Here is a 13,410-nt window from a genome sequence, read left to right as displayed (position 1 = left end):
GGCTGAGAACAATTTCAGGGTCCCAGACTGTATCTAAAGCAAGACCCACACAGTGCACATGGAAAATGAGGAACCAGTTTATTGAACAGCTAAAGGGAGCAAAAATAGTGAATTGAGCTACATTTGTTACACACCAAGCAGGAAAGGCTACACCATTCCAAATGTCCCCCCCCTCTCCCAGAAAGAACAGGCTTGCTGGGGGCTGATGCCAGGGTAGAGTCATGTATGTGGTGGATATCAGTTGAGCTTGGTTTAGAGAAGTTAACTACTGCCTGCTTTAAACCCTCTCCTCAGTGAGAATGTGAATGCTCCTTTTATTCTCCTTTAAAAAATGGCCCACTTGTTCCCAGGCAGAAGGCTCTTATTCTGTAGGATCTTTTTTCTTCCCCTTTGACTCAGGGCTGTACCAGCAGCTCTTGGAGCAACTGTACTCCTAGATAAAGGCATGGGCCCAGCCAAAACCATTCTTGTTTGTGGCAGACAAAAAGCCTCAGACCTTAACATACATACAATTCTGCTGTCTGTTTCTAGTCTCAGCAACTTTCTCCAGTGTTCCAGTTTCAATTCGTGTTTTATAGATTTCTTGCAAGCCAGTATTCCCAGAATGTTAGAAAAGTACAAACCATTTCTTGCTAATTGTGGCTGTTCTGGCAGTAGCAGCTACTATGTATGTGGAGAAATTCAAGGGGGAATGGTGATGTCCCCTTAAGGGGTGGCACCCCAGTGGGCAGGACAGGCGTGCCACCATTGGTTTCTACTTCTGCAACAGAACATGTATTTCTCCAGTACAAGCTTGTAAAAAAATACTTTAACAGAATATACTGTACAGAACTAGGATTTAACACGGTATATTACAACGCTAAAATAGTCATATAAATACTATACAGGCACGGAGTCACTCCATTAGAAAGGGCTCACCAATGGGGCCATTAAAAACTGCTGTCAGCATGCCCAAAGAGAAACTTCTTCCACAGCAGGAACACGAACAGTATGACGGCGTGGATACACATGTGGTGCCAGAGAGGTGTATTTACAGTTCCTACTGACTATGCCACAACAGGAGAATCTGAGCTGCACAGCAAGGCTGGCCTGGTTTAAAAATACATTTTCAAATAACACTTTTGATGGGAATTTTAGCACTTTGAAAGCCAGCCATGTAGATGTTCCTTCTCTGGCCTAATCAGCCGCCCTCGATGGGTCCAAGCCAGTTCCTCAGGCACCCGCCTGGAGGGAGATCGCTTTCTCCCTCTCACACACACATTCCCTCCATTGCATCTACATCCACTGACAGACACCCCACACCACACCGCACGTTCCAGTCACCTGCTACCTGTGTGTCCCGTCGTGGTGAGTCACTGGTAGGCATTGAGTGCAAACAAGGCATGAGATGGAAGTACCCGGAGACCCAGCTCCAGTTCCAGTTCTGGGTGGGGTGAATAAAGAGGCAGAGGAAGGTAGAAGAGAGCGTGCGTACCAGTCCACTTACGTTCTGTCCCAGGAAATGGTGTCTAATCTGGCATTTCAATATTTAATTTAGGAGGTGGGAGGACATACTTTCCAGGGCTCTGCGTGATAACTACCCTGGCCTTCTTTCGAAACATAGGAGCGATTTTTGGAGGTTCTGGAACTGGGGTTTCTTCAGTTTCCTCGTTATCTTCATGATGGAGGTCGTAGGAAATGTTTCCGTATTCTCTCAAAAATGGGAATATTTCAAGCAGAAATTGACAGAAATCCTTGCGAATACCAAACCACCCTGAAAAAGAAGAATGTACTTTTTCAACCACTAGCCTCCATTGAATTTCATGTTACTTTACTTTCCTGAATGAGAAATTTCACTTGTACAACGTAATGCTTTACCCTGATGTCTTAGGAATGGAGACTGAACAAGGCCTAAATACCCACTAAGGGCAAGAAGTAAGACTCGCAGCTCTGTGGTTGTCCAAGACGGGCTCCCAGACTGGCAGCGACTGTATGTATCCCCTGGGCCTTGTTAGGGATGTGATCTCGGCTCCAGCTCAGACCTCCTGAATCAGAAACTGTGGCTGGGGCAGGGTAGTCTGCTTGCACAGGCCCTCCTAGGGATTCTCATGGGTGCTCCAGTTTGAGAGCTACTGCTCTATGAGTCTCAAATACCTATGGTGTCTAGACTATGTCAACAACCTCTAATCTTCCCTGCTTGGGATAAACTCATGTATGACAAAGAATGTCATCCAAGAAAAGGATTTCCGTCATCCTGTGGAATCTAGGAGGATGGCAGACACATGTTGGTCTAGGCCAGGAGGTGGCCTGAACTCATGGGGCCACCTCAAAGCTAGTTCTCCAAGACCCGCTCTTCTTCTCTGTGTACCACGGGACCGTGAGCTCACTGCTGGCTCTCCCAGGGTGCAACCCCCCCATTCCATGGAGTTGCAGAAGAGCATGCTCTGGGGCTACATGCAAAGAAGCTCACTGGCTAATGAGGAAGGGACACTTGTCAAAGATCACTTCAAAACTGGGTATCACAGCATGCAGGTGGAGAGGAAGAGAGAGCAAGCAGGGTGCCACTGACAAGACTTGGTGACGTCAGGAATGACACTGGGAAGAGCAAGGAGGACATAGAACCTAGGAGGACTCCCAGCGTTCAGGGGTGACGTGGATTTTCATCTAATCCTCAGGAGCCCCCAGGAAAGTGGATCCCCATGGTACAGCAGAGGGGACGGGGCTCAGAGAGTCTACCTGCCATGGTCAGTCCCACCTCAAATCTCACAGTGCACCGCTAGGGAGACTGGTGCAGGGCAGGGAAAGCAAGGTTGACAGCATGCCCTTCCTTTGGAAGATTCCAAACCTTCCTTAGCCTTAGCTTTCCCATGCAAACTCCTTAATTGGGGCCCTCAGGCTCATTCTTTCATAGAGAAGGGCCACGTGCACGCACGCACGCACGCGCGCGCACACACACACACACACATACACACAGGTCAAGGGCTTCTGAAATGCTGAGTACATACAGTGGTTCCCTCCCTTCTGTCCGAATGTGGTTGCCATCAGAGTGATCAAGGAAAGCCAAAGGGGGACAAATATTGGAATACAAGAGAATGCGTTGTGGCCATCCAGTTTGTGAACGAGCAGGATCTAAAAGAAAGGAAACAGTCAGACGTTCTGTTGATGCAGCACCTGTAAACAAACAATGTCTGAAACCAGACCACCCCTCCTTCGTCAGGTCTCATAAGGAGGAAAGTCAGCTCCACAGGAGACTACAGAAACCCTCTGTTCCGGGGGAAATGAGGAGACAAGCTTTGATATCCTTCCTCACAACTAAGCAAAATCCGTCCACCTGGCAAGTTTCCAGTGCCAGGATTGTTATGGGAAACTCCTCCTGGTGTTTGGAGGAATTAACAGTGCCTATTCTATAATTCTCCACAGAACACAAATACGAAAATACAACATCCAACTTTCTCTTTCTAGAAGTAGAAAAACTGATACATGCGATGCATCATGGGTAGAAAGGTGCAATTCCCACTGCCAGCCCGCAGCCCGCCAAAAGAAAGGATGTTCTAATTTTACTGTCATTGTCTCTCAGCGTGCTCTCCAGGAGTTGGTGCGGTGATTTCCAGGGAGAGTGAGCTGCCTGTATAGGTATGCAGGGGGTGCTGCAGGGCCTGAAGAGTTCTGCTGTTGAAAGCTTACCTCAAAAGTAAGGAGAGGCACGACAATGGTCATCCAGCTCAGTGCCATTGTTATGTGTGTCCTTCGCTGTTCTGCAATCACGTCCATGGAGCGCAGGAACAAGACGGACCACACAATGTAATAGAGGACCACCAGGCACAGAAAGGACATGAGAATCCATAGGGGGACACACACGACCTGAGGGAAGAAGAAAAGAAATATCTCTCTAGTTTGCACCCTAGCATCTGAGGGGAGGCATAGCCAACCCCTTGCTGACCTCTGTAAGGCAGTGCAAGCACGAACGTGGACTGCTGTGAGGACAGCATGGGGAAGAGGACACCAGGCGTTCCCCGTGGGACCTGCCGCCAGCCCGGGAAGTGCCCTGTCATGGGTCACTCTTAGAGTGACAAGCCTGGCAACCGCTCTTCACTCAGGTATGATCTCATTCAGCCTGTGCCTGGCTCTGTCAGCATCACACCCCCGGCGCTGGAGGGAAACAGGGCAGTACTACCACCCCGTGCACACTCGCCCCACCTCACCCTGACATACCCTCTTCACAGGCCATTTCCCCATCTTGCCAGAGGCACTTTGGCCAAAGACTTTGGGGGATGTGCCCCCTGGAAACTGGCTGCCCAAGGCGCATAGGCCCTCTGCTAACTTGCACACTGATGCTGGGAGTGTTTCGCTACCCGGTCCCTGCCGCCTGACCCAGGTGGGTTCCGTGTCTGTTGCTGTTGTACCAGAAAGACCTTGTTGCGCCCCCACACGAGCTCACAGGATAAGTCCTGGGGGCCTCACCAGGCTCCGCTGTGTGACCTTTTCTCCCTCCTGCACTGCCCCCTTGCATACGTCTGTTATCCCTTTGTCTTGTGTTATAAAACAGTAAAATTGGCTGTTTTCATTTGGTGTACAGTTATATGACTTTTCACGCAGGCATGTGGAGATCTGCATAGCACCAGGCAGGACACAGGACAGCTCCTTCACTCCACAAGACTCCCTCGTGCTGCCCCTTCACTCTGTCACACCCTCACCCCACCCATAACACCAGGCAACCACTGATCTGTCCTCTATTATTACATTTTTGTCTTTCCAAAAATGTAATGTAGGTGGAATCATACAGCATGTCACTTTCTAAGACTGCCTTCTTGAAATCAGCAGAATGTCTTTGAGACTCATCCAGGTTGTTGCGTGTATCACAGGTCATTTCTCTTTATTGCTGAGTGGTGATCCAATGGATGGATGCACCACAGCCTGTTTATCCAGTCACCCGGGGAAGGAGATGTGGGTGTTTTCCTGCTTTTGGCTATCACAAATAAAGCTGCTACAAACACTCCAACACGGGTTTTTGTGTGGCTGTACGTTTTCATTTCTCTAGGGGAAATACCCAGGATTGGCACCGCTAGATCATATGGTAACTCCATGTCTAACTTCATTAGAAATTGTCAAACCGTTTTCCAGAGAGCCTGTACAATTTGGCATTCCCACTAGCGATGTGCAAGTGTCCCAGTCCCTCTGCATCCTCCCCAGCATTTGATATTATGCTTTTTATCTTCACTATTTTGATGAGTGCGTTGTGGTACCTCATACTGGTTTTTATTTGCCTTTCCATAAAGGGTAATGATGTCCTTTTCATGTGTTTATTCACCATATGTATATCCTCTTTGTGAATTGTCTGTTCCAGTCTTTTGTCAATTTTTAAGTTAGGTTGTTTGTTTTTTATTTTTGAGTTTTGAGAGTTCTATAGATGTTTTGAATACACGTTCTTGGCCGGACATGTGCTCTGCAAATATTTTCTCTTTGTCAATGGACTGTTTTTTCATTAATTTCTTTTCAATGTTAAGCTTCTTTTACTGACCATGTTGTTGGTGTCATTTCTAGGAACTCTTCACCTAACCCCAGGGCCTAAAGATTTTCTCCTGTTTCCTTCTAAGAGTTCTTTGGTTTTACATTTTATTTTTAGACCTATGACTTGAGTTAGTATATGATTTTTAATCCTCCTGAGTAGCTTAGAGTTCCTGATTATAGGTTTTGCTGTAAAGTCTACGCACAGCCTCTTCCCTGTGTTCCTAAAGCACTTCTGTGATCAGACTCTCATTTAGCGGCATGCCCCTTGTGGGTGGAATGTTAGTGACTGTAACAGCCTCACTTGGTCTCTCTTGATCATTGTGATGCATGCAATCAGATTGCTTCAGCTGCTGGGACTTGCACAGAATTGGGGCTGGAAAATCCCTCTGTTCACCTACAGAAAACATTCACAATTCCTAATCTTTTTTTCTGATTGTACCTTACACTAAAATTTTGGTCTCATCCAGATTTGTCTCCTCCACATCACAACAAAAAGTTTTGAACCCAATTACTGTTCTCCAGATACAGCACCCTGAGGATGTAGGATAGGTGCCTGAAAAATGTTTTTTATTATGAATATTATATCAAAGACTTTGGGCAGAAGTGACGAGTCTTGTCTTTATGCATTATGGAGGCGACTTATGTTCCCTTATTTTCATCCCTATTGCCAAATGAGTATTTTCTTTTTTTAATATATTTTTTAATTTTGTTTTTTTTTTAAAGGTAAACCATGTTCATTACAGAAAATGTCTTATGTGCAAAAGTACACATCAAGATGCTGGGGGGGGGACCCAGACCCCTAGCATGAGCTTATGCCCCATAGGCAATGTAACTCTTCTACCTTTGTTCTCATCTTATTTCTATGCATTAATAGTTGAAACCATACTGTATTCTCTAATTTGCAGCTTGCCATGTATATATATGTATGTACCTATCCATCCATCCATCCATCCATCCATCCATCCATCCATCTTTCTATCTATCTATGCACAATTTTAATGAAACACCCATAAACTGAAGCCACAGGTTACAAGCATGACTTAGACCTCACCCCTGGCAGAAGTGTCAATTGGCACAGCTTTTTTGAAAAGCAAGTTGGCAGTGCAGTTTGTATTTCAAAATCTCAAAAAGTCCCCACCCCCTGGCCCAGTAAAACTGTTTCTGGAGTCTTTCCTAAGAACACAATAAAAAAAATTCATGCAAAGATTTTTTATGCACAAAAATATATGCTGCAGCATGATTTATAATCGCAAAACACTGCTAACAACTTCAATATTCTGAAACAAGGGAATGATTTGGTAAATGCACTGGAAGAATATTTTGCATCTATTAAACTTTAAAAGTTATGTTTATCCTTTTACTGACATAGGAAAATGCTTTTGATACAACGTTAGAACAAAAAAGCAGGATAAAAATTATATATGCAGTATGATTTCAACTATATTTATGAAACAATAAACCCCAAAACAAAAAAAAACACTAACCTGTTATCTCCTAGTGGATTATGAGTGATTATTATTCTATTAACTATGCTTGTCTGTTTTTTCCAAGTTTTCTACAATGAACACGAATTACTTTTATAATAAAAAAGAAAAGTTTATTTAAGGATTTAAAAAGTTACATACAAGCCAGGGCCAGTGGATGATCTTGTCCAGTCTTAAGGCAATGAATATAAACTGGAGAATGTTGACAGAACACAGGATTTCTAACTAAAAATGAAGAGAAGAATCAGTTAAACAAAGTACAAGTTGTCTTCGATACTGCAATTATTTGGCTAATACACTAAAAGGCAGTGGAAATTATAATGCAGTAGAAGTTTCATGAAGTTACACTGGGACCTCCTGATTCTCAGCACTGGAGGAGGGAACCAGTGCTGTGCCAAGGAGAAACCTGTCACTGGCCTCTGGCCTCGTCCCCTCTGCTCAGTGGCTGCCCTTCCCTTTATGCTGGCCCCAGCAATGACCTTGTTTCCAGGCTCGCCAAGTATAGAGGTAATCTGTGGTAGATTCCCCAAGCCTCCTTCCTGGCCCTACCCACAGACATCTCTGTTCCTAACCATCCCCGTACTTCCTTCTTCTTGTACCCAGGACTGGGCCCTGCATCCCACTGCTTCGTTTCTGGCTCCTTGAGAACTCTGTCACATCAAGACATCAATCATAGGTTCTTTACTGCATCTTTAACCCTGCCTCTTCCACTGATCCTTCCCAGAAGCACAGAAACAAGTTCAACTCATTCCCATTAAACACAAAACAACCCCAAGACCAAATGAACCCACCCCTCCCTTGACCCAGTATTCCCTCCTAGCCCCAGCTCTCTCTGTTACCATCAAGCTTTGTGAGACATCGTGGATACTTAAGCCCCTATGGCCTTCCCTGCCATTCCAAGCTCCACGCACTGTGATCCGGCCTCCACCCCCACGAACACCGAGAAACTGCTTTCATCAAGGTTGCCAATAACCTCTGCAACATCAGGCCACTTCAGTTCGCACCCTCCTGGGGCATCTCTGCAGCTTCTGATGGTGCTGAACACTCCTTCCTCCTGCTAGGAGCCCAGCACACAGCCCTGCCCTCCTCCTGGTACTCTGATGGTTCCTTTTCAGTCTCCTTTTCCTCTCCTTAAATGGTGATGCTCCCCAGAGCCTCAAATTCAAGCTTCTCTCCCCACTAGAGAGACATGGACACAAACACACATGCTTTTGCTCATTCGCTCTGCCCTGGGGGTGGGGGAGAAGAAATGTCATCCACACCCCTGGTTTGCCCAGACCCAGCTCTCCTAGAGGCACCTCAGATGAAGGCAGACCCAAACTGAGTTCATTACCCCCATGCCGCCTTTACCCTGTCCCACTCCTTTCGACAGCCTCCCGTTTCACTGTAGGCTACCACAGTGGCCTATTACCCAAACCACAACACCGGAGAGCATTCTATCATTCTTTTCCCACACTCTCATATTAAATCACCATATCCTGTCCTCTCTACCATCCAGATGTCTCTTGAATCCCCTGCCTGCTCTCCATCCCCATTCCTATTGCCTAGTCAGGCCTTCCTCATCACCAACCCTCCCAAAGCGCTCCAACAGCCCCCTGACTAGTCTCCCAGCTTCCAGTCTTGAAGGCTCTCTGCTCCCAAATGCCCTCCAGGCGGTATTCCTTCTGGCTACAATATTCACCACCACCTACAGAATGAAAATCACATGAAGCCATCTGATCTGGCCCAGAGCTTCCCAAAGTTCTCAGTTTACAGAGCATTTAGTGACTCAGCAATTCTTTCAAAGGCCTCTGAGCCAAAAGAAATACCTAACTGTTCCACTGATTTAAGTAATTAGATCCAAACTTAGTAAGTATTTATGTCCCAAGTAGCCATCTAAAAAAAAAAACTCACATAAATCGAAAGAAAAATATTACTTTTATTTCATTCTTAAATAACCACAACTAATTCTGAAGGGGATGTGTGTGCCTGTTGGGCACTGCACCATTTCTCAAGACACTTCCACCCTCATTACCTACTCTCCACGCGGACTTGTCCACAGTACTACCTTCTCATCACAGCAACTGCCAACAACCCAGCTTCTTCTACGACATCACCAAAAGGAATGTAGTGCGACCAATTAATAACACCGTGAACTACTTGGAGCTAGTAGTTCATATGGTATCCCACAGATGTCAGGTATCACTGCTTTTCCCTCAAAAACATCCACTCCCATGGAGCCCCTGTGAGTTCACTATGGCACCCTGGGGCAGCTCGGCACATGCTTTGAGGACTGAGGATCTGGCCCCTACTCAGCCCAATCCCTCTATACAGCCTCCCTTTCCCCCAATGCCACAATTCCCTCCTTTCCACTTTATGCTCCAGGCATATTTTTTTTATTGTGGTAAAATACACATAACATAAAACTTACCATCTTAACAATCTTTAACTGTGCAGTTCAGTGGTATTAAGTACATTCATATTGTTGTGCAACCATCACCATCATTCATCTCCAGAACTCTTGGCATCTTGCAAAACTGTGCTCCAGTCCTATCTGAGCCACCATAGTACACTCAACATGACAGATTTTTCACCTGCCTCTATGCCTTTGTATGAGTTATTCCTTCTGCCTGGAAAATATCACCCACTTCCCTACCTGCATAGGGCACCCTGGCAAACCCTGACTCCTCCCTCAAGTCTCTGTGTGAGCCTGTCCAGTCATGCTCTAGCAAACATAGGTGATCCTCCTCCTGGGACACAAGAGCCAAGAAGGAGCCCAACTCTAAGCACGGTGTTTCTCCTCGTAGGTAGGAACACCAGGAGCATGACTACACAAATGACTTACTTTCTGTAACTCTGCATTAGGAGAATAAGGTTTCATGCTCAATGTAGTCCTAGCCCTTGCATATGCTTTTACTTTCTAAGAAACAAAGTTCTAAATTTTTAGTTTCTTAAACCTCCTCCTCAGCCCCTATCCAACCATATTTAGTAAACTCTCTCAGTGCTTTTCAACCTGGGCAACACTGCTGCCCGGGGAGGGGCTAGGAACAGAGAAGGGGCACTAGTGGACATCACAAAGACTGGAGGCAGGGGCAAATATCTCCACTAGTGTTTAGTTGGCTGAGGTCAGGAATAAGTGTCCTGCAATGCATATGACAGTCCTGTCCAACAAAACATTTCCTATCCAAAAGGCCAAGAGCACATGCCCCACCCACACTGAGAAACGCTGAACCAAATAGGTAACATCTAGAATGTTTGATCTCAGTGATTTTGTTTAATGTAAGCTTTTGTAAATGATTTTTAAAACTCAGTTTGACTTCGTTTGCTCAGGTAATAGAAAAAGCACACAAAGCGACAGAGGCATAAAGCAGAGAGGTAAGGATGACTATAACCAATGTAGGGAATACAGCTTCAGGGGAAGGTAGATAAGGAGTTTGGAGCTAGTGGAGAAATCTGAGTTTAGAAATGTGAATTTAGAAGGCAACGGAACATACGTGGCAGTGGAGGCAGGAAGTGTGAACAAGATCATTCAGAGGGAGTATGCAAAGTGAGGATAGAAAATGCCTAAGACTAAAATCCTAAGAAACAGCAACTTGTGAGGAGCAGAAGGAGGAAGAAGAATTCAGCAAAGGAGCTGAAGACAGAGGTGGCCAGACTGGTCAAAGGACCAGGGGTGTCAGGAGCTAGAGAGTGGCCAGTGGCCAGAAAAGCTGAGGACTGAAAAGGGTGCACTGGATTTGGCCCTATGGCTCTCAGTGCCAGCTTCCAGGGAGCACAGGGGCTGAGCAGGGAGCACGAGGTCAGAGCAGCACTGTTTCAGGTAGCCTTTCTGTGAACGGAAGGAGAAGGCACAATAGCCAAATAGGACCGAGAGTGTTTTGCTGCTGGCATTTTGTTTTCTCTTTCAGATGAGAGACCAAAGTTGCTGGAGAGAGTATGGATAAGTTCAGGAGCTAATGCTTAGAGGAACCAGAAGGAGAGAGGGTCTGAAGCAGGAGTGTGACTGGCCTGCCCCAGCAGGCAGGATGGACAGGCAAAGGTCTTCAATGACTCCTGGGGCACAGAGGATGGGGAGGGCCCCATGCAGAGACAGATATGTAAGGGGATGTGCGGGGGCAAGGAGGGCCTAGCTCAGTGCTTCTCAACCTTGCTCTCAGAACTGTTCCCCAAGGAGTCTTTTAGACATTTGTTTCCTAATCGCACTCCCTTGTGATATTTTAATACCATCGGCAAGCAGCCAGAGGGGGCAGTGCGGAGAAGAGGCTGTTAAGGAAGTGCAGGGAGGGTGAGAGTGGGCCCTCAGAGGTACTCCTCCTCCACAGTCCACCCCGACCACCAGTCACACCCACACCCTCTCCCCCAGCACCAGAGTCACAGCAGAGTGGAGGAATCGCTCTCCCTGTTCAAGGCCAAGCCCTTCCTGGTGCTCAGGGTCCTGTTCCCTCTGGTTCCCATGGGGCCATGCTTTATCACCCTCCCTCTCTATAGGCACCTTCCTCTCAAGATTCACATGCTGTGAGCCACTCTCCAGCTCCTATGCTCCCTTCCAACCCAACTGCTGTCTCCTTCCTCCACTCTTGATCCACACAGTTCAAAACAAAGCATCCATACTGTCCAGTTCTCCTCTCAACCCATCTGTATAGGGCTGTGGGCCCTCAGCTTCCATGCGGTTTGGTGCATGGGCTTTGGAGTCAGGCTGATTGAAATGGAATCCCGGCCCTGCCCCTGAATGAGTGGCCAGAACAAATTACTGACCCTCTCTGGAAAATATGGATGCACTTACTTCACAGGGTTGTTGTGAATCTTGAGTAAGATACTACTGCATGTGAAGTGCCTAGCCCAATGCCTGGCACACAGGCACTGCTCCATAAATCTATCTGCAATTATTTTCATTACTAGTATTAGTATTGCTAAGACTGCCTTTTTATTCATCTGTGTATCCCCTACGTTTAGGCAAAAGGAGCTTGGCATATAGTAAATACTTGATAAATGTTTACTGAATGAATAAAGAAACACATGGGCACATCAGCTAGTGGAGAAATCTGAGTTTAGAAATGTGAATTTAGAAGGCAACGGAACATACGTGGCAGTGGAGGCAGGAAGTGTGAACAAGATCATTCAGAGGGAGTATACTAACCAGAGAGCCAATGAAGTGCTAGATCTTGGGGTCTGAGGTGGGATGGTGGTTAATTTTATGTGTCAACTTGGCTGGGCTATAGCACCCAATTATTTAATCAAACACCAATCTAGGTATTGCTATGAAGGTACTGACTTTAAAGGAGATTACCCTCAATAATGTGGATGGGTATCAACCCATCAGTTAAAAGGCCTTAAGAGCAAAAACTGAGGTTTCCTGGAAAGGAAGAAATTCTGCTTCCAGACTGCAGCATCAACTCCTGTGAAGTCTCCAGCCTGCCAGCCTGCCAGCCTGCCCTATGGATTTCAGACTTGTCAGCCCTCACAATGGCATGAGCCAGTTCCTTCAAATAAATCTCCTTATATCTATATCTACACCTATCCCTGTATCTACATCTACATCTACCCTATTGGTTCTGTTTCTCAGGATAAGCCTGACAGGTGGACAGGGAAAGATTTAAAGCTGGAAGAAGCCTGATGGGTTGGTGAAAAACCAGTGTTCTAAGTCAAGAAAGAGAAACATGATTATTTCCATCATCTTTTGTTTCCTTATATACCATGATCTAGAGGTAATGATCAATGTCTTCCTAATAAAGGGAAAGAAATCTACATTACAATAACTAACCAAAATATTTTACTTCTTAAAACATTCTTAAATATATAAAATCTCACCTCCAGTGACCTGTCATGTCGAAAGCCCCAAACACAAGCTGCAACAGACACCGGGGAAACAAAGAATAGCGGCATGAAGACGAGAAGCCAGAAATGGCTTCCTCTTTCGATCCTGTCACAGACTAGCACTTCAAACATCAGCAGGAGCAAATGGATGCCCACGGCAATTAACATGGCTTTAAACTCCACACACGTTTCTCCTTCTGCTCTAAAAAGGAACAGAAGAAGACGAAAAACACCCTCAGTTCAGAATCTCCATTAGAAGAAAGCAGTCCAAGGCAAATACCAATTTATGTTGATACTATGAATTGTATTTGTAAATCTGACAAAAAGCAAAGGAAACTCAGGTAGAAAGCTAACCTAAACTTAATCTTTAATAAGTAATCTTTCAAACATCAAAGAAATACTACATGACAAGAAATGAACACTGTAACCAAACTAGACTTAAAGTTTTAACCGTATAAGGATATTCTCAGAAGTAACAGCTGGTTATCATTTTCCTGACAGTGTACATAAACACTATTGTTCATAACTTTAAATTCAACTACTTCTAAGATTATTCAAGCTGATTGCTTCTACTGCTAAAAACTGACAAATATTCCTTAAATCTCATTATTCTCATCTGTCAATGAATTAAAAACCACGTAAATCA

At 45.5% G+C, this 13,410-nt stretch overlaps 1 protein-coding gene across 1 annotated transcript in view; it reads right to left on the bottom strand.

The window, feature by feature from the left end:
- Positions 1-59: 59 nt before the first annotated feature.
- Positions 60-13,410, bottom strand: part of TMEM185A (transmembrane protein 185A) — a 32,230-nt gene continuing 18,879 nt past the window's right edge. The window contains exons 3-7 of the mRNA XM_014797403.2: positions 12,759-12,966; positions 7,113-7,196; positions 3,664-3,840; positions 2,985-3,108; positions 60-1,753 (exon numbers count right to left, since the gene is read on the bottom strand). Of these exons, the coding sequence (XP_014652889.1) occupies positions 1,509-1,753; positions 2,985-3,108; positions 3,664-3,840; positions 7,113-7,196; positions 12,759-12,966 (838 nt within the window). The 3' untranslated portion in view covers positions 60-1,508. The remainder of the gene's footprint in view (positions 1,754-2,984; positions 3,109-3,663; positions 3,841-7,112; positions 7,197-12,758; positions 12,967-13,410) is intronic.

This window comes from Ceratotherium simum, chromosome X, assembly GCF_057802395.1.
Source record: "Ceratotherium simum simum isolate JZ-2026a chromosome X, ASM5780239v1, whole genome shotgun sequence".
Taxonomy (NCBI): Eukaryota; Metazoa; Chordata; class Mammalia; order Perissodactyla; family Rhinocerotidae; genus Ceratotherium; species Ceratotherium simum.
Note: the sequence above shows the minus strand (reverse complement) of the source record. Positions and strands in the feature narration are given on the sequence as shown.